Genomic DNA, 27,082 nt, shown 5'->3' on the forward strand with positions numbered 1-27,082 from the left:
CTTTTGAGACAGGGTCTCGCTATGCAGTTCAGGCTGGCCTTGAGCTCACTTTGTAGCCCAGGCTGGTCTCAAACTCACAATGATCCTCCTGCTTCAGCCTGCTGAGTTCTGGTATTACAGGCGTGCACCACCATGCCCGGCTCTGGTGTATGTCATTTTATTTATCTGGGCCAAGCTTGTGGAGTCCAACCGTACAGCGGGTAGTCAAAGACAACCCTGCTAAGTCACCAGTGTAAGAGTACAGCAGAGGAAAAGAATACAGCATTTGAGGTAGGAAAGAACGAAAAAGCTAGTTGGAAAAGGAAGAGAAAGATGAGAGAGGCCCATCATGGAAGCCCAAGAAAAAATTGACTAGTTAGCAGGGTCAGGTGAGATGAGAGGGGAAGAAGGCCACTGGGTTTGCCTATGGGAAACTGCTGGTGGCCTTTGCCTAAGCTGTTCTAATAAAGGGGCAGATGGCTGTGGTGGTGTAGGTGGCTTGACTAGAAGCAGGGGAGTCTTTGAGTTTACTGAAGGTAGAGCTTGAGCCTCCTATACTGGTGGGCACTAGAGCTGTGCAATATGCCTATTCAGTGAATGAGTTTAAAAACTTGGATTGAAGCTGGAAGTGGTGGCACATTCCTGTAGTCCCAGCACTTGGGAGGCTGAGGCAGAATTGCTGTGAGTTTGAGGTCAGTCTGGGTTACACAGTAAGTTCAAGTCCAGCCTGAGCTATATAACTTCTGAGACCCTGTCTCAAAACAAAACAACAACAACAAAACCTCTTGTATTGAAAAAGGTAGAGGAGCTGGGGATGTAGCTCCGCAACACAGTACCTGCCCGGCAAACTATGAGGTCCTGAGTTCTATTCCCGGTGACCCCCGCAAAAAATAGAAGGTGCTTTTTTGGGGGCCAGGGATATAGCCTAGCAGCACAGCACCAACCTGGCAAGCGCAAGGTCATAAGTTTGATTCCCGGTACCAAAAAAAAAAAAAAGAAGAAAGAAAGAAAGGAAAGGATAAAGAGACTATGCAGTGGCCAAAAGAGAAACAGCATTGACAGAATGTTTTATTTAAGAGGCTGAGGCCAGCCTGAACTACATAGTAAGACCCTGTCTCAAAAAAACAAAATTTTACCTGGTGTGGTGGCACAGACCTGTAATCCCAGCCTTCTGGAGGCTGAGGAAGAATTGCCATGAGTTCCAGGCTGGCCTGGGTTATATAGTGAGTTCAAGGCCAGCTTGAACTACATAGTGAGACTCTATCTCAAAAAAAATATAAAATGGGCTGAAGATGTAGCTCAATAGAAATCTTGCTTAGTATGCACAAGGCCCTGGGTTCAATCCCCAGCTCTGCAACTGCCCTGCAAAGAATGTTTTGTTTAAAGAGATGTTGATAGCCTGTAAAGGGAGGTGGGCAGTGACAGCCAGTAGAGGGAGAAGGTGAGCAGGTGCACACTTGTATCCTAGCACTTAGGGAGGCTGAGGCACGAGCCCAAGTTAGAGTCCTGCCCGGACGATTTAATGAGAACTTGTCTGTAAATAAATAAGAAGAGGGTGAGATTCTGGGCGGTACCTATAGTATAGATGCTTTGGGCATGATGATGGAAGGATACCTCATCCCCAAGCTGGAATTGAAGTGGGTAGAAGCAGTCACAGGATGTGATGGTGAAATTATCTGCCAAGAGGAATAGTAGCAGTGCAGGAGTTCCTCGGAAAGTGCTTGAAGTCATTTGTTCACTTAATATGTTTTGAGTACTTACTCTGCTATGGAAAACCGGAGGAGCTGACCAGGACCTGTTGAAGGATGACCAAGTGCTGCTGAAGACCCTGTGTAATCAGCTTTTCTTCTCTTTTTTTTTTTTTTTTCCCTAAACAAGTCTTGCTATGTAGTTTGTGCTGGGTTTGAATGCACTATGTAGCCCAGGCTGGTCTTGAACTTGCAGTGATCCTCTTGTATCAGTGTCCTCCCAAGTGCTGGGATTATGGGCATGTGCCAGTATGTCTGGCCTGGCTTCCCTTTCTTTCTTTTTTTTTTTCTTTTTGAGACAGGGTCTCACTATGCAATTCAGGCTGGCCTTGAGCTCACTTTGTAGCCCAGCTGGCCTTGAATTCACAATGATCCTCCTGCCTCAGCCTCCTGAGTGCTGGGGTTACGGGTGTACGCCACCATGCCCGGCTTTAGAATTAGCATTTTTGGGTGGGTTTTTTTTTTTTTTTTTTTTTTTTTTTTTGGTACCAAGAATCGAACTCACTACCTCGTGCTTGCCAGGCAGGCGCTGTGCCACTGTACTATCTCCCTGGCCCTTAGCTTCCTTTTCTTAAGCAAGCCTCTAATCCTCAAAGGACAAACCTATGGCTGGAGTTCAGCTTAATGACAGGGTTCTTTCTTCATCTGTGTGAGGCCCTAGATTCAATCCCTAGCACACCAGAAAGTTGGAGTTCTACCCAGGGATACCCTGGCCAGGCTCTGCACTCCTGGGACAAGTTCTGGAGCTGCCCTTCCTCGGCTTGATCCCAGTGCACTCCTAATCACCAGTTCCAGTGATGCTTCTTCCAAGAAGTCTTCCATAATCCCTGACCCTGTCTCCAGTCTGGGGCAGGTGACCCTTGTTCTGTGCTCCCTCTATCTGCAACACACTGTTCTTGTGAACCTCCCCTGCATCCCTCTCCTCACCTCTTCCTTCAGCTCTTTGACAGCAGGGACTGTTTGTTTTTTTTTTTTTTTTTTCCTGAGACAGGATCTTGCTCTGTATTTTAGGCTGGCCTTGGACTTGTGGCAACCCTCTGCCTCAGCCTCCCAAATGCTAGGATTACAGGTGTGCAACAGCACACCTGGCCTTATGTTGTTCTTTTTAAGCCTCTGTATTGGGGTTGGGGATATAGCTCAGTGGCATAAGCGCCTGCCTGGCAAGTACAAGGTCGTGAGTTCGATCCCTGGTACCGCAAAAAAAAAAAAAAAAGCCTCTATATCTCTATGATGCAGCAGGGCCCAGACTTTCTCAGGACACATTTGATGAACAAGTGGCATGGGTAGGGAGCGGCTGTTGCCACTGCCGCTCTGTACTCTCTCAGATGTAAACAGGTTACCCAGCTGGGAGAGAAGACATCTGCTGCCTGGGTTGACATCTAGCACTGATGCATCTACCTTCTCTGAAGGTGGGTCCTTGTCCCTGGCCTCAGGTAGCTGGCACCCTGGTGGAGGGAAGGATGTTTGGTCCTGAAGGGGTTACCAGGTGCCTTTCTTGTTCCCTTCCTTAAGGCCCGATCACAGTACCCATTTCCTTAGAGCTTTTTGGGGGAGGGTATTGAGATAGGGTTTTCCTAGTCCCACCTCCTTTGCAGAGCACTTTATCGTACGTGAATATCTTTGACACGTGTGAATTGAGTCTTCTCCTAAATCCTGCAAACTGGGTATTACTACCATATCATTTTGAAGATAAGGAAATGAAGGCTCAGAGAAGTAATTTGCCCTAGGTCACCCAGCTAGTGAGCCAAGACTGACCTTAGGACTGACTCCCAAGTACAGGGTGTGTGCCACTGTGCTGCCTTTGCTCTGTTCAGCAGTAGTGGTGAAACTTAAGGTAGGGATGCTAGTCCAAGGTCCTGCCACACATGGCTCCCCACCCCATTCCCCAACCCTGGGATAGAGAAAGGGTACAGGATGAAAGGAAAGGTCACCACGTGAGTCTCAGGGATAGGGTATATGGGGATCTTTAGGGAAATGCCTGGGCACTACTATCTCATCTCTTGCACTTTTTGGCCACCTTGCCTTCCATACCCTTGGCCTGGGTTTGTTCCTGGCTGGTGGCCAGCATGAGCTCTTGCCCCAATTCTGCCGCTTGTGGGAGTTGGATAGAGGCACAATCCTTACGGCCCGTGAGGAAGCCTAGCCAGCCAGCGTGTTCTGCCGGGCCGCCAAGGAACTCATCAGTCCAGCCCACTTCCTCCCGCGGTCATCTCATGCCAGGGGCACAGGCAAGAGGGCCCCTCATCGTCCCCTGCCTGGAGTGTGAGATCTTGGGCTTCTGGCCCAGGAGAGGTACACAATTACCTAATGGGTTTATGTTTTAGATGGTGCGAAGGGGAGAGCCAGGGTGGACTGGAGCCCAAAGCAGGGACAGAGGTGAAGCAGCAGGGGCTGCCATGGGAAACTCACGCAGCTGAGCGGAGGCGGCAGGAGCCTTTATTCAAGGGGACTGTCCTAACCCTAGTTCCCATCCCAGCAGCTTGTTTGCTGAGAAAGTGGACCTGGCATCTGTGCTGCCTGACAGGGTACAGGGGATGCAGGCTGGTGTGGGTTGTTAACTCTGTGCTTCTAGGGGAGAGAATGGGAACTTGAATATGGAGCAAGGGCAGGATGGAGGGGAGGGTGGGATAGGGAGAAGTGAGAAAGTGAAAAGTGTCAGGAGCCGGAAGGAAAGGGGCTGGAAGGAGAATGAAAGTGGGCAGGGGAGGGATGAGCAAGAAGGATCAGTGCAGGAGCTGGGTGTGGTGATACAAACATCCTCGGGGGCTAAGGCAAGACGGATCATAAGAGGATCACAAGTTCCAGGCCAGCCTGTGAACCCTGTCTCAAAGTGAGAAACAGGGGCTGGGGATATAGCTCAGTGGCACAAGCACCTGCCTGGCAAGCATGAGGTTGTGAGTTCGATTCCCGGTTCCAAAGCAAGCAAAAAAAAAAAAAAAAAAAAAAAAAAAAAAAAAAAAAAGCATGCTGCAGTGGTCAGGTCTGTGCTTCTCTAGGCTTGGGTTGCCACACCATGTTTTGGGGCCAAAGTGCATCAGGGCCCGTGAAGGTCAGATGAGCCCAGCAGCTGTTAATTCTTAGCTGCTGGGTGAGGGCAGGAGTCAGCAGAGGGCCTGGAAGGTGAACTCCTGTAGAAGGAAGGGGAATTAAGTGACAGGATGTCACAGGGCAGAGTGGGGGACTTGGGAGGACCTCCTGTATACCAGACAGGGCACTACACATTTTCCAGGGAGCCTGCAAGAGCAGATGCTTCCTGCAGTGGGTGGCAGACAGGCAGTGCTCTTACCAGTACTGACAGAACTACTGGGTGGGGGCATATAAATTCAGTGAGGCCTTTGGATTGAGGATGCCCCTCTCTCAGGTGAATGCAAGGAGTCTGACAGGTGCTGCTGGAAACACACACAGTGTGCCAGGCACATCATCCACCCCTTCTCTGACTGTGGCCACCACAACCTGCATCTACACTCTGTCGGCCGCTGTGACTGTGACTCCAGGTGAGAGGACCCTCCTTGGGGGATCCATGGCAGAGCCCCCACTCTCTGTCTCCCCCTCAGCCTTTGGTTTTGCTCTTTAGCTTTGGCTTGGCAGTGCTAGCCCAACCCCAGCTAGGAAACCTTGTTGTGCTCCAAGAGCAAGGGGGAAGTCTTTCAGCAGTCTGGTCAACCCTAGCCACAGCCCACAGTCCCTCTGCCTTCTTTCTCTGGACCCCTGGGGGTTGTGGTGGTCAAGGAACCACATGTGGTCAGAGTCCCATGTGTGGCAGGCTAAAGGACTGCTCAGAGAAGGCAAACAGCAGCAGCTCTTGGGACTCGAATTCAACCTGCTCCCGAGATGTGGGCTCAACCTGCTTCAACATCAGCCAGAGCCCTTGCTTTCCGCTCATCCCAGAGGAAAAGTGTGTGGAGCGGTTCTGGTATGGCTGGTGCGTGCTGGCAGGCTGAGGGAGGAGGGGCTCCAGGGGTTCCAATCTGTCAACCTTCTCTTTATGTCCTCCTCCTCCCAGGTGCAAAAGCTACAGGCCTGTCTCCGTGGCAGTGATCCACCATCCTATCCACCATGAGTGTGGGACAGATGACCTACATGAGGAAGAAGAAGAAGAGGAAGAGGAGGAAGAAGAAAGCAAGCCTTCCATCCCAACCCAGGTGGGACCCATTGTTATGCCCACTGACCTGGGCATGGGCACAGTCCCTGGGGCCCCTGACTCAGCAGCGCCCATCACCATCTGGCGCTCTGAGAGCCCCACAGGGAAGGGCCAGGGTAACAAGGTGATCAAGAAGATAAAGAAGAAAAAGGAAAACGAAAAAGACAAAGACAAAGAGGAGGAAATGACAGATGAGAAGGCAAAACCGAAGAAAAAAGTCAAGAAGGGGAAGTTGATGAAGAAGAAAAGTCCAGTGAAATCAGAGTCTTCACCTGCAGATTTGAGCCCAAGAGAGTTGGCCCGGATGTCAGAGTCCAGCCCAGAAAGCCGCGCAGACCTGGACAGTGAGGACAGTTACCACAAGAAGCAGCAAGACGAACACTCTAGTGAGGATATCCTGGAGTCGTCATCACCCAGAAGAAGGGAGAAGAGCACCACCCAGGCCAAGAAGAATGGGACAAAGACCTCCTCACAAGCCAGGAAGGTGACCAAGAGGAAATCTCCCCCACTGTCCAGCCCCAATCTCAGTTGAGAGCAGCATGAAGAATAAATGGCATCAAGCCGGTAGCTCACCTCCTGCTGCTATTTTCCTTCCAACAGGGCTACTTCTTGCGGGAGGCAGAGAGCTCCGAGCATACTGGAACCAAGGGCCAGGGACGGGGGGGGGGGGGTTTCCTAAGGGCAATGCAGCTTCCAAGGAAATCCATGGGAAGATAAGTGGGAGGGAAACAGAGGGACAGGTGTTTCTTTGTACCATCCTAGGACCAGGGTAGAAGAGTACCTCTGGGCTGGGGCAGGAGGGTGGGCTTCCTGCCCCTGGGAGACTGGTACATGTGAAACCTACTTCTGGGATAGGGCAGTACTATGCAGCAGTACCACCAATAAACTGGACCTTTTCACCCTCTCTGCTACTGTGCCTGGCCTTTCCCTCCTTATGTGGCCCTAGGGAAGGTGCTTACGGCACCACAGGGGACATGACCTTCCTGTCCGTTGTGGTCCTGTTCCTGCTAGACCCTTGCAGAACTTTTGTGCTTAAGCCAGCCCCTTCCCCTGGCTCTTGCCAACACACAGCCAAAGAGCTCCTGACTGAAGAGCAAGGGGAGGGAGCTCACCAAGTCTGGGCAGCAGTGGCCCTTTCTGACTTTTTGCTTTGCCCCATGCAGAGGAAAGGGAGGGAGAAGCCTCATGTCCCAGCAGTGACTCACAAAGCTGTGAGATGAAGCTCTTGTGAGAAAACTGAGTGATCAGGATTTAGAACAAAGAATCAGTGGAGCTGTGGTGTGGGGTGGGGAAGAGGGACTGGAGCCAAAGGGCTGGCTGGGCCCAAGCCAGGAAGAGGGGTTGGGGTGGGAAGTGGACTCCCCTGCAACATCCCGGTTCCCCTTCCCCAGGCCTCTGTGTGGGAGCAGTGTGCAAGTGTGTGTGGCAGAAACCCTGATTCATTTAGGGGTTGTCAGAGACCAAGGAATAGCTGGGCAGGGGGTAAAAGGGGAGTACAGGGGCTCAAGTTGAGGGGCTCTAGATTTACTTTAGGAAGCACTTTCTCTACTATGCAGGCAAGACTGGCCGCAGAGTCAGCAGGCAGCTGCGTCCATGTGATAACAGTAGCTCGTATTTATGAAGCACCAGGCACTGTGCTAAGTAGTTCACACCTGGCATGGCAGGTCCTCACAGCAGACTGGTAATGCGGGTATCACCATCTCCCTTTCAATTTTAGTACGTGTGCTGCCGAAGCGAGCACACCATCTCAGATAGGAAAGCCAGCTTAACACAACAAAAGATGGCACAGGACAGTAACCTCACGCAGTCTGAAGCAGAAGCTCTGCTCTGAAACCACCTGTTGAGCGGAGAGCTGGAGAGAGGGAAGCTTGGGCGAGTGCTCTGTAGAAACACTGTTTATTCAAATGACAGGCAGGAAGCGCAGTGGCAGCAGGTGGATGACCAGGCAGGGGCTGGCAGGTTAGCACTGTTCCCTTATGTCCCCCACAGTCCTGCTTTGACAGCCACCAGGATGTAACCAGGATCAGAAACGCTTTCCCTCCTCTCCTTCCTGCCCCAAACTGAATAAATAGCATCCCTCTCCCCACAAAGGCTGGGGGAAACACACATGCTGAGCTTGGTGCCCCTTCACAGCCCAGAGTCAGGTGAGGGCAGAAGCTCAAAATGGCTTGTATGGAGCAGAAAACAAAACTGCTCCACTCTCTCATCTTCTTCCTCCCTGCCATACTCCCTCCCACCCTGGTCCCAGGACGGGTGGTCTGTGAACGTCTGAAGTGGGAAAACTGCTGCCTGGCATACACTGAGCTCAAGCTCACAAGGCCATCAGTCTGTCACCCATCCAGGCCGACCACCAAAGAGACTGCCACTTCACACCATTTATGGACAGAAAAAGAGGGCGGGGAGTGAGGCGGTGGTAGGCCTTTCACAGCCTCAGAGGTAACCAGAGTCCAAAAAGCAGGCCTCCTACCGATCCATCTCATCCAGGAGCGGGGTGGCATCGCCAGCAATGGACATGGGGGTGCTTTCGATCATGGGGCTGGGGGAGGGCCGGGGTGTCAGCCGCTGCTTCTGTTTCCGCCTTTCTGCCTCCTTCTCTTGCAACCACTGCTCCGCCATCTTTCCCCAGTCGATGGCTGCATGGCTGTTGGACCTGAGAGGAGAAAGGAAGGGTCTTTGAGATCAGCTCTCCTCTGGGGCTTGCTGTTAAGGAAGCCTTTCCACCAGTCACTGGTGAGTGCCCAGAGGTCAAGCATAGGCAGTAGTCCCCTTGCTGTGGCAGAGCAGAAGCAGCAGTGGCCAAATGCCACAGTGGCCTTTTAAAAATTTATTTATTTATGTCTTTTTGAGACAGGATCTCACTATGCAGTTCAGGTTGGCCTTGAACTTGCAACGATCCTCCTGCTTCAGCCTCCCGAGTGCTGGGATTACAGGTGTGTGCCACCATGCTCCGACTCACAGTGGCCTTTTGATCTTTCACTCCAAACCATTGCCCTGAGTCCCCACAGAGGATCAAGAGCACCTTTGTATCCTAAGCTCCCCTGGTCCTCATGATAACACCTGTTCCTACCAATAACTTGTCCTGGGCGGCTATCTGTATACTTACTTTGGCTGCTGTTGCCGTTGCCGGGAGCTGGAGGAGGGCTGGGGCTGGGCCTGGGCAGACTGTGGAGTGGTGCTGGCCTGGAGCTGGTGGTACTGTGGCGTGGTGATGGGTTGGCTTGGGGTTGTGTAGGAATAGCTGGGGGTCATTAGTGGTGTGGCCACTGGCTGCTGGGCTGGCGTCGGGAATACCTGGAGAGGTATGGACAGATCAGTGGAGATGGGTTGTGGGCTTGTTTGATTTTGATGCAGATTTCTGGGATTTGCAAGGGTGGGCTCAGCACAGAGCTTTGGAGCTGATTGGCTCCTGAGCAGACTGGTTCTGAGCAGCAGAGGGAGGCTAGCAATATGTCACAGGCACACAAGCCCACCAGTCCCAAACACTTCAGATTTCTAATGGCTTGAGGGTTCCAAATATCCTAAAGGATTCTGGAAAGGGAGAACCCCCTCTTATTCCCTTCCCTATCAAATGGGCTAGAGAAAAGGAACGTCTATTGGAGATGGTGCTTAAGGCTGAGGCAGTCCCATCTATGCAAATGAAGCTCTTCAAGGTGGACATGGCCAGAGATATCTAAGGAATGTAAGTCGGTAAGAGACAACTGTTCCCTCATTCCTTACCACCCCACGCAGGTAGCCTCCTCCCCAAGCCACATACATGGTAAGCACTGCTGCCTCCTCCGCTGCCACCGTAGCCATACTGGCTGGAGGCCCACTGAGCTGGGGTAGCGTTAGGGTTCTGACCCTGGCCTGTCACAGCAGCAATGGCACTGAACATCTGCGAAGTCATGTTCTGGGGCAGGGCATTCACAGCCCGAGTCAGATCTGTAAGCACAAAGGTGAGGATCAGCACGTCAGAGGTGAAAGTGCCCCAGCTCCATCCCTTCCAGTCCTAGCCCCAGGTGCCTCACCTGCCAGGTTGATGTTGGCTGGGGTAGCATTGATAGAGGCAGGAGTCCTCGTTCTGCTGCTGCTGCTGGGGGTAATGCCTGTGGGAAATGGCTGGAATTAGTTTTGTCCCCCCAGAAACCTATTTCTGGCTTCCCAGTTCAGGGGCTGGGAGAGGTGGAGGGGAACTTGTATAGGCCCTCCCTAGGAGGGACTAGGGGCTGGAAGACTGGGGCAGGAGTGAGACAAGTTACAAGGACAGCCTACCAGGGCCAATGATCACTTCAGTCAGGCTACACATGTCCTTCCAACCACACCCCAGAAGGTGAGGGAGAACAGAACTTACCTGGTACAGGATCCTGGTAGTGATCCTTAAACCATCTGAAAAGTCCATTCACAGTTGGGAAGATTTGGCCCCGGTACCGGAATCCCTCCGGAGTCACTGTTACATATTCTATCCTGGGATTTTAGAAAGAAACATACTGATGTACTTAGAGTAGCTGTGAGAGTGACCAGATCAAATGTCCACCATGTGAAGTAGCCACTGGGTGCTGGGGTAGAGGAGAGATGACAGTCTGCTGGCCCTGTGAAGTGAGACACATGCACAGCTAAGCTCAGTGAGGGCCAAATCAGTGGCCCCTACATGCTGCATGTAGGCTGCCAGGGGAAGGCTGGCTGGAGGGTGTGCCACCACACAGCTGCAGTGTGAAGGCAGCATCTACCGGTGAGGTGGAGACTGAGGTTACAATGTCAGGGTCAGAAGGGGCTCCTGGGGCCACAAAGTACAATGCCTCCTACACAGAAATTTTTCTGCAGTGCCCCTAGGAAGTGGTTAGTCTGCCCTTATTCAATACTCCTGAGAGAAGGACAATAGTTACGAAGAGGGCCTGAGTTCAGACCTGGTTCTTGTTCTAATGTGAACTCTGCCACTGACCACCTACGTGACAATGCATCACGTTATTAAACCAGAGTCTGCTTAATTTGTAAAACCAGCACTTCAACAAGCAGTGTGGGTGTGGGGACTGAGGAAGTTACATAAAGTGCTTACCACAACACCTAACTCAGGTTTGTACTCAACAAGGAGAGCTCTCAACAGTCAACTGCCAACGCCAAGTATGGCAAAGTTCTCACATTCAGCCAAAACCTGCTCCCTAAATCATCTCCAAGTGTGCATTCTGCTATACTTGCAGAATGCGCAAGTCTGTGTTCCTTTCCACAGGAAGCCATCATGACAGATCTGCTCCTGGTTAGAGGCCCCTGGCTTACTCAGCTATTCCTCATGGGACAGTAACCAGCCCCCCACACAACCCTGGCTGCTATCCTCTGGAAGCACTGCAGTGAAAAGCTTCTCGGGAGTACAGTATTTCAGACGTGCTCGGAGTATGGGAGGCTTGTCATCTGGCCCCCAGCCCCACTAATACAGTCTGAGCTGTGTTTCACATGTGCTCCATCCATACAGGGCTAAGAGCAGAAATGCATATGACTTGGGCAAGGGCCAAGAGAAGGACAGAGGACAGGGCGTGGACAGAAAAGCTTGGTGTGATCACTACTAGTGTGTGCAAGAGACACAGAAGGCCAGCTAAGGAAACAGGACTCTCCTCTAGCTTCAGGGTGATCTAGAGAGACACAGGCAAAGGCATGCCTCAGGAAGGGCAGCCTGCCAGTCATGTACAGAAGAGGCAGTGCAGGAGGCAAAGAAAATGCACCCGGACCCACCCACTTCAGTGTGGGCACAAGAGCCACACTGCAGCATTAATGAACCACTATGTGCCAAGAGTCCTGGGGAGGGTGAAGCAGGGAACACGAAGAAGAGACCAGTGTGCTGCCCCAGTCTTGCACCTGGCAATGTCTGGTAATTCCCATCACTGCTTGGGAGAGATGAGATGAATGGAACTCCCTTTTCAGTGCTGATGAATGTACTTTTAAGAATCTTTGGGGGCTGGGGATTTAGCTCAGCAGCACAGCGCCTGCCTGGCAAGCGCAAGGTTGTGAGTTTGATTCCCGGTACCAGAAAAAACAAAAACAAAAACCAGAGAATCTTTGCCTTTTGCCTCTACATCATCACCCTCTTTTCCCATCTCCAACCTCCACCTCCTCTATACACAGGCAAGAGAAGAAAGGCAGTGAGGTAGAAGCAGAGCTGCATGGCTCCTTCTAGTCTATCTGTGGACCCCAGTGGCACCACTTCCTCAGCACCAGTGCTCACCTGGGTTTACCCCGGGGCTGGTATCCCAGGAGGAACTTGCCGGGCAGTTCCTTGCAGGCACAGATGAAATAAGGGATGAAGGTGGGCTTCTCCTTCTTAGTTTTGATGAGCAGCTCCTCTAATTTCTGCGGGGAGAATGAGGGGAAGAGGTTGGGACAGCAGCATGCTTGGTACACGTCTGGCACATTCATATGTATACTTCTTTTGTCACCTGAGGGCCCCCTACACTGAGGGGAAGTGTATATCCTTAGAGCCTGCAAGGTCCCTCCCGGCTCACCTTGCGGTCCCCACCACTGCAATCCTGATAATACTTGTGGTTCAGAAGGTCCCGTGCAAAGGATGCCATGGGCTGGACATAGCGGGCAACAATCTCATCCAAGTCTTCAAATTCCTTTGGGAAGAAGATAAAGGCTCCATGTGATACACCTAGATCTGAAAGTCCTAGCCCTTCATCAGCAAATCTACTTTATGAGAAACCCACGTGGGGTTTACTTCTTGGTCCTGCTAAAGCTGTACTTCATTGCAAGGTTATCTTCAGTTTATGTCACTTTGAGTCAAACACAGACACACTGGCTTATACAGCCCAAAGTTTGTGATTCTTCCCTGGTTCTTGGGAACAACAGGGAATGTCATCAGACATCACCCAACACAGGAATGAGAAACTGGATACATGTGTATGTACACACAGGCATTTTCTCCCCCTGCTCACTGGATTCATTTTAAAATTTGGAGGACAGGCAAGGAGACAAAAACATACAAAATAAACAAAATTCATTCTACATCCCACCTATTTGCTCTCCAGAGCTAAAATACATATAATGCATCCAAGTTACTAATGCCCAGTGAAAGTCAACAGAAAGGTCTCGTTTCTGGAATCAGGAGCGGGGCTGGTGGCAGGTGGGCAGGCATGTGTCTCACCTCACTGTTGATCCACAGAGTGGCTCCCAGGCTGAAGGCATTTTCCTTGCCCTCCTCACGCACATCCACATGCTGGTAGATGCCATCACTGACTTTCCAGGTCACAGTTAGGTGGTTCTCTCCCTTGCTGCTCGGTCGGATGATAACGTCACCCTGGTCCATGGTCTCCATCATCTTCTCTGCTTGCTTGAAATTGATATTATGGAAGGATGGATGTGCAATCACTCGTTTGATGTACGCTAATGAGGGCAGGAGAGAAGTACAGACCAGGTAATGGGGCTGGGAGCCAAAACAAATGGGACAGATCAGGGCTTAGTTTCTGACCCACCATAGGATCAACTCTTTTACCCTCTCTGGGCCTGGATTCTCTGTTATAAATGACATGTTAGACTGGGTTCTAGGATGCTGAGAAAATGAGATTTAAAAGGCAAGGCCTTATTGAACAGATGTGAGCACAACAGTCATGTCACACAGGACTCCCTTTCTTAACATCTCTGTGCCTCAGCCCCTGAAGTTGAGCTCCCACTCCTACTGGGATACACACACACACACATACACCCACACACCCCCACACCCACTCCCCCCACACCCCCCTGCCTCAGTTCTATACTGGGAGAGCTACCAAGATTCAGGGGAACACACTCACTGGTACGCTGCTGCTTCCGCTTCATGTCTTCCTCTTGCTTGTGATCTGCTGCTTCAGCATCAAAGTCATAATAGGTATCCTTGGGCAGTTTCCACTCGTTGTTCCTGTCCATGAGGTCTGAGGTTCGGCAGGTCAAGTCTGCACTGAACTTCTCGATGTCAATCTTCATGATGCGGCAGTGAACAGTCATTCCCACCTAGACCCACAGAACAGGTGAGCTGGAAGGGACAAAGATTATATAGCCCAAAGCCCTATTTCACATATGCAAAAACCAAAGTCCAAGCGGAAAGGTGAGACCTGACCAAAGCCCACCAGCTAAGAAGAAGTTTGGGGATGAGTCTGATGCAAACTACATGTCATGTTCTGCACTGATACCTCCCAGTCTAGGCAAGAAACCAACTAGAGTCTGTTAGATTTACCCTGTCACTCTTCCCTTCTCTCCTAAAGTGGCTACTACTGCTTCCAAGGTGTGTTTAAATTCTCACTGCCCTTTTTGGAAGGAAAGCAAAACAATGGCTGTTTGCTGTACCACAGTCTATTTGCTTGAGCCCTGTTGTCTAAATAATGGCAAAAGTTGTCAGGCACAGTGGCGCAAGCCTGTAATCCCAGCACTCGGGGTTGCTGAGACAGGAGGATCATTGCGAGTTCGAGACCAGCCTGGGCTACAAAGTGAGCTCAAGCCCAACCTGAACTGCATAGCAAAACCCTGTCTCAAAAAGACAAGAAAAAAAAAAAAGGGCTGGGGATTAAGCTCAGTGGCACAGCGCCTGCCTGGCAAGCGTGAGGTCATGAGTTTGATTCCTGGTACTGGAAACCCACCCCCTCCTCCCAAAAAATAAATAATGGCAAAAGTCAGTTACTCTGCATGGCTCTCCTGCTAAAAATCTCCCCAGCTTTGTTATTAGGAATGTGTTGCGCTCACTTCAGCAGCACATACACTAAACTAGGAATGTGTCTTCCCAGTGCTCCTAAGGTCACAACTCTCCTGGATTCGTAACACTCAGAAGCAGAGAATCTGGCAGAACTGACCTCAGCCATATCACTGACTGAGTGATCCTGAAAAGACACATGACTTCCTCTGAAAAAACAAAACTATGCTTTCCCATTAGTTTGTGGGATTAAAAGCAACGTAAGTTCAATGTCAAGTACGGTGTCTAGTGAATGCACAGTAATGGCAGTCATGGCACAAGAAAATTAGGAAAGTGAGGGATTTACTTAAGGATTTGTGCTTAACCCTCTTAGGCAGAGTCCATTTGAATGTGCCCTGTCATCTGGTTGTGCTGTGCAAGCCCAGAGGTGGCCTGTGCACAGGGCTATGCCACACGTTTTTATCCATCTCCTACAACAGTGCCATTTGGCCTTGGGGGAAAAGCAGAGCCTTTTTGTTTCACAGCATGTGATGCTAAGCCCTGCTTCCTGCCCTCTGCCTAAACCTCAGCTTCCCACACCACACAGGAAGGGAGCTCACGCTCAAAGGCTGGCAACAGGCAGAAACTGCCTTACAAAGGATGTGGACAAAGGCAGCTACTCATTCAGATGCCGCTCACCCCCTCCTCTTCCAGCTAGTTAGAAATCTTCCCTGAAACTCCACCAGCAGGCACTGGGAATGGAGCCTAACTTCTGAGGGGAGAGCCCAAAGTTAGAGAACCCTACTGGTCCAACCTTAGGCCAGTCACTTATCTACCTTCACTCGCTCCTCCGGTCGCTTTACCACTTTGTCACTGAGGAATTTGGTGGGGATGAAGCCAGTGACACCATTGTCTAACCGAGTTTTGACACCAATGGCCTGGCCTGGGCACGAACCGCTGTCGAAGTGGTTCCAGACCTAGAAAAGGCATGAGGAAAAGAGGATGATCATTAAGATTCTGGAGACTGCACATTCAGAACAAGAGCTGACACTTGGCACTAGCCCGAAAATGCAGTCACAGGCTGAGACTTTCAGCATCGATGGTGTTCCTTGACTCACAACTGATGCTTGGCACCACAGGCCATCAGCTGAATCCTCCCTGCTTACACGATGTACATCCTGCTAGCTCCAAATGAGGCCCTTCCCCTTTTGTTCTGCCCTAGTGAGCACAGAAATGTTTACTCAGCCTTCTGAGAACAATTCACTAAATCGAGGCATCCCTTGGTTGTCTTAGGTCCCGGACAAGTAACACCACCTTCCCGAGGGGAAAGCTGAGAAACTGTCATTTTTACTGTCACCTTTACAATCGACCTAATACCGTGTTGAGGCCCACAAAAAGCTTTTAAGTGTTTTTTTTTTTTTGGACCTGGGGATTGAACCTAGAGCCTCTGCATTGAGCTACAGCCCTAGCCCTTTTTCTTTTTTTTTAAATTTTAAAACAGGGTCTTGCTACATTGCACAGGATAGACTTGCACTTGCAATCCTTCTGTCTCAGTTCTCAGAGTGCTGAAATTATAGCTGTACACCACCATGCCCAGCATAAATGATTTTTGACTGTCAAAAAGGCAGATGATGCTTAGAAGCATGTGGGATGAAATTAAAAGAGCATGGAAATGAGCCAGGGATGTAGCTCAGCAGCACGGAGCCTGCCTGGCAAGTGTGAGGCCCTGAGTTCAACTCCCAGTACAAAAAAAAAAGCGTGGAGAATACAAAGATTGAAAGGAGCTGGGTGTGGTGGTGCACACCTATATTCTAAACACTCAGGAGGTTGAGGCAGGAGGATCGATGTGAGTTTGAGGCCAGCCTAGGCTACATAGTGAGTTCAAAGCCAGCCTAAATTACATAGTGAGACCTTGTCTCAAAAACCACAAAACCAAAAAAAAAAAGGAAAGGAATCTGCAGGCATCTGCTAACAAGCACATACAGGGACACTGCGTCTATACTGTATGAAAGAAACACAGGACCTCCCTTCCCTAATCTGGTGGAGTGACCTATCTAGAGAACAGGGCAAGAATTAAGGGCTAGTGTGACCATGCCAGAATAAAGGAAAATACAAGTAATGTCACAGATCCATACAGAAGAATTTCATGTTAAACCTGTATGTATCTACCTCTCTTCTTTTTCACTATGCAGTTCAGACTGGCCTTGAACTCACTTTGTAGCCCAGGCTGGCCACAAACTTGAAGTGATCCTCCTGCCTCAGCCTCCTGAGTGCTAGGATTACAAGCATGCGCCACCACACCCAGCCTTCTACTTCTCTTCTTTGTGTACTTGCTTGATAAGAGTATTATCTAAAATACTCCCATTTCTGATTCCTTTTTAAGATCACCAAGTAGGCCATTCACAGAAATCCACTGACCATAACACTGCAGCACATACCTCACTTAGTTCAGGGAAATTGTCTTGCTGACAGAAGGGACACTGCCATAGCCCTGTCTCATCGTTGCGGATCGCCTGATCATAGCTTTCGCCCTGTGGACGCCTGTGAGCAATACCAGTGACATTGCAAATGATGAGCTTTCCTGAAAGAAAAAGGACAGAAGGGAACAGGATAAGAGCAGTGCAGAGGTGACTCTTTCACATCATCCTTTTTCTGACAGAACATCTGACCTAACAGTATCTCTACTGATTACCTTCCTCTCCTGAAGAAGGCAGACCTTCCCCCAACTGGATGGTAAGAGAAAATGAGATGCATGTGACTCCATTAAGATCCCAAAAGCAGGTTAGAAGCATAACTCGATTCTGATCTCAATTTTGACTTCCAGCGTAGGTTGTATTGTAAAAAACAACAACAAAAAACCTCCCTTAGTCTTCCCTACCTATAGTACAAACCAGCCTCATTCTATTGGAATCCCATTCTGTGTCCCCCAACACATTCTTCTCTAACTAAAATATGACCCTAGAATTTACCAATGTAAAAAGTTTCTGGTGTTTCTTTGGTTAACATATTGAAGATCTCCTCTGTATTAGGAGAGCGGTAGGCTGTCCGAAGGTCCTTGTATCGACAGCTCAGTTCTGCCCGGATGTCATACAGTGTGATGTGTTTGTCACCATAGCCCTGGAAAAAAAAAGTCTGTCAGGAGAACCCTTGTAATTATTTCCCAACCTAAGCCATGAAAGATTTTGATTTTGTCTTTTTGAGACAGGGTCTTGCTATGCAGTTCAGACTGGCCTTGAACTCACTTTGTTACCCAGGCTGGCCTTAAACTCACAACAATCCTCCTGTCTCAGCCTCCTGAGTGCTGGGATTACAGGCGTGTGCCACCATGCCCCCTTTTTTTTTTTTTTTTTTTCCTAAAAGACAGGCTCTCACTGTGTAGTTCAGGCCGGCTTTGAACTCACTATGGAGCCCAGGCTGGCCTCAAACTCATGGCAATCCTCCTGACACAGTCTCTTGAGTGCTGGGATAACAGCTATATAATGCCACACCTGGCTGCCATGGGGGATTTCAAAGAAAGTAGTAGGCCCGTTGGCTCCTATCAAGGCTTCTTACCATCTTTCCCTTTATTAAAGAAGGTTTTCTTTTTTTTTGAAACTCATTTCTCTACCACTGAGGTACATTTCCAGCTCTTTCATTTTTGAAATAAAGTCTTATTAAGGCATGAAATTATCATCCTCCTGATAACTGGGATAGTGTGGCTACTATGCCTAGTTCACTAAAGGAAATTTTCAAAGTCAGCCATGGGACGCTGTAATGAAAATGATTCGTGAAAATTCCATGTGTAAAACAAATGTAGCTGGGAGTGGTGGTGCACTCCTGTAATCCCAGCACTCAGGACATTGAGGCAGGAGGATCACTGTGAGTTCGGGGCCACCCTGGGCTACAAAGTGAGCTCAAGGACAGCCTGAACTGCACAGTGAGACCCTGTCTCAAAAAGACAAAAAAAAAAAAAAAAAAAAAAAACCAACCCAAAAAACCCCACAAATATAAAGCTGCAATGTTAGGAAGAAAGAGGGTCTAGAAGGAAATTCTAGTGTTGACATCTTCCCACTACTTCCTGCCCTTCACAACTATAGGCATATCTGTCACTTTTCTGGCTCCTTGATAAGTCTGTGAAAAATGTCCTCGAGAAACCTGGTAGCGCCCAGGCCAAGAGGAGACTACAGCCTTACATACTAACAGTATTGCAGGTTCTCTGGACAGCTGCTGTCCAAGTTTCTTCCCATCCAGGCCACTGGGCATGGGTTTTTGTGCCAGGTCTTCCACACTGCCACCACTAACCTGTCTTTCCAGTTCCTCTGCAAAGGCATCGAGGTCCAAGTCCTTGAGACGCTCTGGGTTTTCCAAGATTTCTTCAAGGGCTCCTGCAGGATTGGCATCCTCAGCTGATTCATCATATTCCAGGGCATCCACTGCCATCTTCCTGGCCCACTCATAGGTCTCAGGGTGGACTCGGGAACCATCAAGGACTTCAATGTATGAGTCAGTGCTGGAGGAGAGGCAGAAAAGGAACAGGATATAGAACACGAAGCTTCTAGTAAGAACCCAGATGTCCACCAATGGGGAGCTGGTTAAATAAATCAGGGCACCTCCATATGATTAAAAAGAATGAGGTAGATCTATGTGTGCTGACATGGGAAGATGGCCACAATATACTGATACGTGAAAAATGCACTGCAAAACACTATGAACTGTATGATCCTATTTTTGTAGTAAATGGGTAGTTAGTAAATGCATAGCAAAAATAAAATTAAGAAAAATTGCACTATACATAAAAATTGTTATGGTAGTTATCTCTGGGAAGTGGGATTATGGGGGACTTCCACTTTCTGTACAATCTTTGTATATGTTGAATTTTCTATGATGAACTTATATGAATCTTAGGATAAGATGAATAAGAATGGGGGAAAAAAAAACCTTCAGAAATTTGCTGGTGGCTGTTTTCCCCCATAAAGCCTTCCCAGGCTGATCTTGCCCGTGCACTCACATGGACCTATGTTATTCGTGGAGTGTTAACAGCAAAGCTGAGTGGAAAATGAAGTTTTAGAACTTGAAGCCTATTTCCCCACTGACTTCCATTACTGAATGAGGAGCTATGTGCCCGTGGAAAAGATCCTCCAAAGACTGAGTTGATAACTTCTGGAGAGGAAGAGGTCAATAGTGAAGTCCAAAGTCCAAGAGAATAGAACTTTCTCTCAATAACATCACTTTAAAACAACAAATCTCTCTCCCCCTTCCATACTTTTTCATACCCACACTTTCCATTGCCCCCGCTATTCCCACCCTTATCTGGCTGCAACCAACCATAGTAACAAAAGAAGTTTGTGTCCAGTAAACAAAATCTTGTGTTTTGACTCTTTAATTTATAAACTAAATTGGTCCTTTAATGTTTCTCACATGAAAAAGGCCTCTAATAATTTAACTGATCTTTTCCATAGGTCAGGGGCTCTTGACATATATATATTCCTTACCTTTTTTGTTTGTTTGTTTGTTTGAGACAGGGTCTCACTACGTAGTTCAGACTGGCCTTGAACTCACTATGTAGCCTAGGCTGGCCTTTAACTTGTAGTAATCCTCCTGCCTCAGCCTCCCAAGTGCTGGGATTACAGGCATGCACCACCATGCCCAGCTCCTATCTTTAAACATTTTCTAGTTTAAATGACTTGGGGGCCTGGACACCCCTAATCCCCTGAAGCCCCAAATTACAGCCCAAGAGAATTCCTTCCAGCCCATCTAGGCAGAGGGCATCACCTGTCCCCCAGGGAGGCGGTGTCAATCTTGAGGAAGCCAGCACAATTCATGAAGACTTTGGGACCCATGTGGCACATGGTGACCAGCTGGGTCCGACTTTCAAGTCTAGTGTTGTTCTGCTTCAGGATCTAGGGGAGAAAGCTGGAGTGAGCCAGTGCAGTAACCAGGTTGTCTATCCCTAGCCTGCTTTCTAGTCTCTGTAAAACCCTCCATGACTCCATGGTGGGAACTCTGTTTCCCTTCAATATCTTTTTTTTTTCCCTGAGACAGGATCTTGCTATGCAGTTCAGGCTGGCCTTGAGCTCACTCTCTGTAGCCCAGGCTAGCCTCAAACTCACAACGATCCTCCTGCCTCAGCCTCCTGAGTGCTGGGATTACAGGCATGCGCCACGCCTGGCTCCCTTCAATATCTAACCTACTATCTACCATTAAAATAATTTAATTAATGAACTATATTATACCTATCAAAGACCACATATAGGTAATGTATGGCTTAAAAACATGTGACATACACCACAGGAACCACTACTTAAACTGGTAAGAACAGATGCTACACCTGATTTTAGCCAAAAGGCCGAGAAACGATAATAACCATTACTTAACTGCCACTATTGATTTTTTTTGGAGACAGTGTCTCACTATGCCATTCATGCTGGCCTTGTACATGTGATTCTCCTGCCTAAAATTCTCAAGCGCTGGGATTATAGGAGTGTGCTGTCATGCCCAACCCCTATTACTCATCTTAAGAAAAAGATTGTCAATAGCTTTGAAGCTCCTTGCATATTCCTTTCTCTGAGAAACTCTACTGTCCTGAGATTGGTGTTGCCCATTCTCTCTTGCTTTCTCCTTTGTTTTAAATCATGGTTTATGACCATTTTTTCAATGAGTCATTACAGCACAGCAGTGAGGAATATAAGTTTGGCCACCTGGATCTGAAAACTCTTTCACTAGCAGCTTGATTATGGACAAGTGACTTTTACTTCTCTGACCTTGGGCTTCCTAATCTGTTAAATCATACTCACAAAATCTATCTTTATAATGAAACAGTACCTTTTAAATTTCCTGATTCAACCCAATCTTACCTTCAGAAGGTGGGTCCCTTTTCGAGGCCCCAGGCCACAGACATACTGGATCAAAGCCTGGCTATAAGGATGGGCAATGGCACGGTTGACATCGACCCCGACCTCATTGACTCGGTTGATAAATTCACAGTACAAGGCATTGAGCAGTTCCTCTTTCACAACATGCTCCTATCAACATACAATGGGCAGGGATAAAGTTACTGTGCTTTTCTGTTCGTCTAATGTGCCTGTCACATCCTACTCACCTGCAATGGGTGAAACTTGAGACACAGGATGTCTTCGTCAGAGCTGCACACCTGGGCAAACTCTATCAGAGGGTCTTGGATGCGCCGGGCCAGGGAGACAGCTTGTCTCAGTACTGGAGGGTAATCCCGGAACTCTGCCTGGAGTCAATGAGGGGCATTCAAGGGTGTTAAGGTTCTCTCAGTGCCAACATCAAGAAGAAATGTAAACCACTATAGCTTGAAGCCACTTTTTCTTTTGACACCTTTTTTCTTGGAATCACCTTAGTCTCTTGGGCTCCCAATCTGTGCAATAATGGGCAACATGGAAAACTACTGCATAGAAAGTGTACTAGTTTTCCTATTAAAACTCTCTGGGATTTGGAGCACTTGCCTGGGCATACCCTGTGGGTGGGGCTTCAACATTACCTCTGACTTTTTGCTGTTCATATAGAGAATGGCCAACTCGTTGTCAACCAGCTCCACTCCAATAGAAGACAGCTGTTGGCCCTGGTCCAGCTCATGCACAATGCGCTTTATATCCTCAATCAACATCTGGGCATCCCTGGAGGGACGAGGAATAGTAGTCAAAAGATGTATTTCCTCAGGGATAGATAGTCTCGTGATTGGGATGAGTAGGGGTGGGGAAGGAAGAGCTTCAAAGATAAAAAGGAACATCCCCAGAAATATCAATACTCTTGCTGGGCACATACCCATTCTGTTACAGGGACATGCCAAACTCAACAGTAAGGGATGAGTGACTTTGGGTCAGATTTGGCCCAGTGCTTTGGTGGTCCTACCTGTTCTCTCCTGCAACTGTTACCACATGGGGTTTCTTGTTCAGAAGAAATTTCTTTAGAGTTTCAATGTCTTGCGCCTGGAATTAAAGAAAATTAGAGCTAAACGGCTCTGTGCATGGGGAGATTTCAAGCTCCTTAAGTAGCTTGAGATCTTATAAGACCAAAAAGTTGTAAAGTTTTCCAAGAGTATCTGATCCAAGCTGCCACCAAGGATTCAATCCCATTTGTCAGGTTGGTTAGGACGCTTCTGCTTAATCGATTCACCGATCAGAACCGACTTTGGTGAAACTAGTAGCCACTGGTCAGAGCTGAAGCATGGAGAGATCCCTTTTATTGTGAACCTCAATCTGCTTCCCTCCAATACTTAGCCACAGGTCCTAGTTGTCCCCCTATCCCTCCAACTTCCCAGGTTTCACGTTTTTTTTTTTTCCTGGCAGTATTTGGGATCAGATCCAGAGCCTTGTGCATACTAGGCATGTATTCTACTACTAAGTCATATCCGCAGCTTTTTAATGCAGTTTTGTTCCTCCATCCTAGAAATGCGAGACATCTTTATTTTCAACTTTCAAGTATCTTGCTCATTTTCTTTTTTTTTGGTCTTTTTGAGACAGGGTCTTGCTATGCAGTTCAGGCTGGCCTCAAACTTGCAACAATCCTCCTGCCTCAGCCCCCTGAGTGCTGGGATTACAGGTGCGCACGGCCACGCCCGGCTTAATTTTCTAAACAGAATTCAATACCTTCCTGTTGTGCCCCAAATCCAGCTGGGCTATGTATAGATGGCCTATTGCATAACTACAGGTCCAACAGGGTAGGCACCTAAACAGTTTTTGTCCCTCTTTAAATAAGACTCTCAATGTTAGACATGATGTATTGTATGTTGTTTAACAACAACAGAAAATACCCTAGGGCCTTTGGCTTGAGTATTATAAGTCTGTTAATACTTTCTAAGATTATTATGTTTCTGGCTTAAACTCGGGTGTGAACAACTAAATATATTTGGATCTTATTTGTATAAACCATGGCCTGGTAGGACTATGTTCATCCCTATTTTTTTGGTACTAGGAATCAAACTCAGGACCTCATGCTTGCCAGGAAGGTCTGTGCCACTGAGCTATATTCCTGGGCCTTCTAATCTCTACTGTAAGATTTTTATTGTGAAATGCTTTTGTCATTCTCTTCAGAATGGGGGTCTGACAAGAAAACTAAGATAGTATCAGGATAAATAATTTCAGACATATACAAAGTAGATGGATTCAAATCTCTCTCTTTTTTTTTTTTTTTTAAATTCCTCTTTTCTTGGAAAAGGAGGCACTGAAAGACTAATGCAGGGAAAAGGTTGGCTTAATGCCCCACTGGCTTTCAGCTCCTGGAACAGTATGACCCAGATGCTGGTAACAACAGAAGCAACAAAAGCAGATCCAGAAGCACACAAGTCCTAGGAACTGGCCTCAAGCCAGAAGCAAATTCTGTACCAGATAACATGAGTGCCATCTACTGCCATGGATGTATGACTGATCCCAAGCGATGAGACATTAGTGATTAGATCAGAAATAATCAAGGTCTTATATGGGATGCTGCTAAGACCATAGCACTTATCCCACTGGATCACATGATGCACTTGCTAACCCCTGTCCTGGAGACTTGCCTTCTTTTCTCGCTCTTCCTCTCTCCATGCAGTTCGTCTTTTGGTAAAGTGGGGCAGCCGGAGAAAATCTGTCACTTCTCCTTCGCCATTAACCAGGGCACAGAACACAGGATGATCTCTGGCAGTCAAACGAAAAAGAAGAGTGTAATAAGAAGCAATATGAGGCTATAAATAAAAGAAGAATGAAATGAGAGTAACAGTAAGAAGGTGCAGAGCAGGTAGAGACAGACAGTTACCTGGCAGAAGAAAAAGCAATGCCTAGGACTCGAATGCCTTTCCCTTGGTTTTCATCCATAAAGTCGTCATCTTCTTCTACCTGCTGATCTGGTCTGTAGGGTGCAACCCTCAACCAGTTGTAGAGCTTCCGGCTACAGGCCTAGAGAGGAGATACACCAGACACTATGATCATCAAAGTCACCAGCTATACTAAGAAGAAAAGTACAGGTAAACGTGTACAAGGTCAAAACAAACACACATGTAAGAGGTCATGTATTCACAATGTGCACAAGCTTCTAGCCTCTTGGTAGGCTTACAACACAAATGCACACCTCAATTTTGGGAATAGGACAATACACAGAGGACAGCAACAGAAACAAGGATTGACTGGGAGAAGGGAGGAAAGAGGGTCAAGTAGAGAGTTCTTGGGTTTGACCCTTGTGCCTAGTTTGTACTGCCTCTCAGACTATGCTCCACATGCCCCCACCATGTCTCTGTTACCCATAGGATCACTACAAAGGGGTTCTTTCATTCCCAGCTCTAGTCCAGGGAAACAAGACTAAAAATAAGACTATCCTCACCTTTATGACATAGTCCTTGGCCTCAGCCAGGAGCTTGTTCTTGAGCTCTTTGGCCATCTGCACATAGAGGAACTGCTGTAAAGCTCGCTCAATGGCCATGGTGCGCTGCCGGTTCCACTCCTGTACTTGGTGGCTGAACTCATCTCTGTAGTAAAACTGTTTGATTTCTTCAAAATATGTCTGGTCACTGCCATAGCTGAGAAGATACAAAGCTATGGTGTTAGGGATGGAGAAAAGGTGACACTTGGATGTCCATGAATACTCTGAATGAGCTAAGGACAATGGATTGCTCTAAAACAGTGGTTCAAATTCCCAAGGGACCCCCCTCCCACCAAGAGTCCCCAGCCAAGGGCTTTGCTTACCCTTCCACTCCCTTCATATCTATGCTGATGTCAATGGTGAGCAGCCCCTCATCTTCGGCCAGGCCCATCTTGAGGAACTGGTCATCTCTCAGTTCTTTAACGGGTTTATTCTTTAAATATTTAAAGGAATAGGCGTAGTGGGCTTCATCCACATCCTGTACATTGAGAGGGAATTATTAGCCTATAGATAGGCATGCCTCAGCCCTGGGAGAAAAGGCTGCCTCAGTGCATGCAGCAAGACAGCTTGGCCAATGGAAGGCACAAGACTCAGTCACCCAAACAGAAAACAGCCACATCTTGAATCAAAACCTTTTATCCAGCTCACCTTTCTACCTTTCTTGGTGGGGGCTATATTTAGCTTGGCTCTCTCCTGGAAGGTCTGCCTCAGCACCTGCCGGACAAGTGGCTCACGGGCAATCTGCAGGGCTACCATGTAGCGGGCACCTTCCAGCACAGCTTCTGGAGTAGGGAACTGGCTGTGGAGAAAATGGTGGAGCTGCAGGATTGGGGTGTCTTAGCCCTCAGGCCCTTCCTGACAGCCATATACTACACACCTACCTGCAAACATAATCCTTGGCCAGCTCCAAGGGTTCTGCGGGAAACTGCTCTGTCTCATGCCGCTGGTAGCTGTCCCGGAGGTTCTCCCCAAATTGCTCAGGAGTAAGCCCAAACTTTTTGGCCAAGCCATCTGAAACAAACGGCAGAATGAAGGTTTAGCCAGCAGCTGGCCAGACAAACCTACTGGCTTTCAGAATCTAGAGTAACAGGCTGAGGGCTGGGAGTTTAGTTACGTGGTATAGTACCTGCTTGGCAAACATAGTGTCCTGAGTTTGATTCCCAGCAAAAAAAAAAAAAAAAAAAAAGAGTAACAGTTTGTATATGAGACTCTTGAGTTTTTATGTTTTGGTACTGGTAATCAGGACCTTGTGCTTGCCAGGCAGGCACTTGAGACTTCATTTTTGTTTGAGACAGCATTTCACTATGTAGTTCAGGCTGGTCTTGAACTATGTAACCCAACCTGGTCTCAAAGCTGTGGGAATCCTGCTTCTGCCTCCCTAGTGCCAGGTGTGCACCACCATGCCTGGCTTGTATACCAGACTTTAATAGGGGCATAAATGAACAGGACCAGGCTGCCAAAGAATAATGTAAAAACTGACTTGCCCGAAGAGCTTTTATGAGCATAAGGTATAGGATGGACCCTTCCTCTGATGGTGAGATTCTCACTACTTCATGATTTCTTTTTTTTTAGGTACTGGAAATCAAACTCAGGACCTCATGCTTGCCAGGCAGGTACTGTGCCACTGAGCTAAATCCCTAGCCCTTTACTTCATGATTTTAGAGGGGGCAAACCATTACCATAGGATGGCAGAGGGTGGAGGGAGCACTTATGGGGACCATGTGGTAGGTTGGTTCATCACTGGACTGGTGCTTAACTCAGATAGCCTTCCTTTCTTTCTTATTGGTCCTCTTCCTGCATAACCCCATTGCTCAAGGCTTGAATGCCCAGGTCCCAAAGAAGCTGGCTGTTACCTAGCCCTGCACTCTGGCAGATGGTGTACATGTCTCGCCGGGAGGCCTGCTTGAGCTCTGGTCCCCTCTGCTCTTCATCTTCTGCTTCCTCACCTTCACCTGAGAAGAAAATGTGAGGGGAATTAGGCTCTGCTTTCTGTCACTCCCAAGGATCTGACACATGTTGAGAAGCGCCAGCCATCAAGCCTCCCCATTTTGTTTTCCATTACTTACCTTCTTCGTCTCCCTCTTCTCTCACGCGCTTTAGCTTCTTGCGGCTAGCCTTGGCAGCATTCTGCATCTTAGGGATATCACGACCATAATAAAGCAGGAAATGGTTATAGACATCTTTCAGCTCATCCATGGACTGTACATCCTTGAGCCTGAAAGGAAGGTACATAAAAGCTCAGTTGTCACTGGGGAAGCAGTGTATCTAAGTTTCGCT

The 27,082-nt window shown here is 48.3% G+C and overlaps 2 protein-coding genes across 23 annotated transcripts in view; one reads left to right on the top strand and one right to left on the bottom strand.

Moving 5' to 3' along the window:
• Proca1 (protein interacting with cyclin A1) overlaps positions 1 to 6,774 on the top strand; it is a 9,648-nt gene extending 2,874 nt beyond the window's left edge. For 2 of the 16 annotated variants that reach the window (XM_005402726.1, XM_005402729.2), the window contains exons 2-6: positions 3,053 to 3,136; positions 3,948 to 4,019; positions 5,089 to 5,221; positions 5,491 to 5,649; positions 5,731 to 6,774. In XM_005402726.1, coding sequence (XP_005402783.1) covers positions 3,053 to 3,136; positions 3,948 to 4,019; positions 5,089 to 5,221; positions 5,491 to 5,649; positions 5,731 to 6,400 — 1,118 coding nt within the window. In that variant the 3' untranslated portion in view covers positions 6,401 to 6,774. Of the gene's footprint in view, positions 1 to 1,733; positions 1,812 to 3,047; positions 3,137 to 3,739; positions 4,020 to 4,051; positions 4,104 to 5,088; positions 5,222 to 5,490; positions 5,650 to 5,730 lie in introns of those variants that run through there. The other 14 variants (XM_013503394.1, XM_013503392.1, XM_005402731.1 and 11 more) reach the window with 12 other exon arrangements.
• A 973-nt stretch (positions 6,775 to 7,747) lies between these two features.
• The window catches only part of Supt6h (suppressor of Ty 6 homolog (S. cerevisiae)), a 35,095-nt gene continuing 15,760 nt past the window's right edge, over positions 7,748 to 27,082 (bottom strand). For all 7 annotated transcript variants that reach the window (XM_005402740.2, XM_013503388.1, XM_013503390.1 and 4 more), the window contains 26 exons: positions 26,872 to 27,020; positions 26,659 to 26,757; positions 25,687 to 25,816; positions 25,454 to 25,604; positions 25,129 to 25,283; positions 24,767 to 24,962; positions 24,206 to 24,345; positions 23,970 to 24,087; positions 22,325 to 22,401; positions 21,954 to 22,089; positions 21,549 to 21,686; positions 21,304 to 21,471; positions 20,222 to 20,349; positions 18,752 to 18,959; positions 17,440 to 17,587; positions 16,909 to 17,051; positions 15,307 to 15,447; positions 13,623 to 13,818; positions 12,977 to 13,215; positions 12,336 to 12,449; positions 12,059 to 12,183; positions 10,199 to 10,311; positions 9,876 to 9,953; positions 9,623 to 9,789; positions 8,972 to 9,159; positions 7,748 to 8,518 (listed from right to left, as the gene is read on the bottom strand). In XM_005402740.2, coding sequence (XP_005402797.1) covers positions 8,332 to 8,518; positions 8,972 to 9,159; positions 9,623 to 9,789; positions 9,876 to 9,953; positions 10,199 to 10,311; positions 12,059 to 12,183; positions 12,336 to 12,449; positions 12,977 to 13,215; positions 13,623 to 13,818; positions 15,307 to 15,447; positions 16,909 to 17,051; positions 17,440 to 17,587; positions 18,752 to 18,959; positions 20,222 to 20,349; positions 21,304 to 21,471; positions 21,549 to 21,686; positions 21,954 to 22,089; positions 22,325 to 22,401; positions 23,970 to 24,087; positions 24,206 to 24,345; positions 24,767 to 24,962; positions 25,129 to 25,283; positions 25,454 to 25,604; positions 25,687 to 25,816; positions 26,659 to 26,757; positions 26,872 to 27,020 — 3,832 coding nt within the window. In that variant the 3' untranslated portion in view covers positions 7,748 to 8,331. The remainder of the gene's footprint in view (positions 8,519 to 8,971; positions 9,160 to 9,622; positions 9,790 to 9,875; positions 9,954 to 10,198; positions 10,312 to 12,058; positions 12,184 to 12,335; positions 12,450 to 12,976; positions 13,216 to 13,622; positions 13,819 to 15,306; positions 15,448 to 16,908; positions 17,052 to 17,439; positions 17,588 to 18,751; positions 18,960 to 20,221; positions 20,350 to 21,303; positions 21,472 to 21,548; positions 21,687 to 21,953; positions 22,090 to 22,324; positions 22,402 to 23,969; positions 24,088 to 24,205; positions 24,346 to 24,766; positions 24,963 to 25,128; positions 25,284 to 25,453; positions 25,605 to 25,686; positions 25,817 to 26,658; positions 26,758 to 26,871; positions 27,021 to 27,082) is intronic.

The sequence above is a fragment of the Chinchilla lanigera genome, unplaced genomic scaffold (genome assembly GCF_000276665.1).
Source record: "Chinchilla lanigera isolate Chin_1 unplaced genomic scaffold, ChiLan1.0 scaffold00080, whole genome shotgun sequence".
NCBI lineage: Eukaryota > Metazoa > Chordata > Mammalia > Rodentia > Chinchillidae > Chinchilla > Chinchilla lanigera.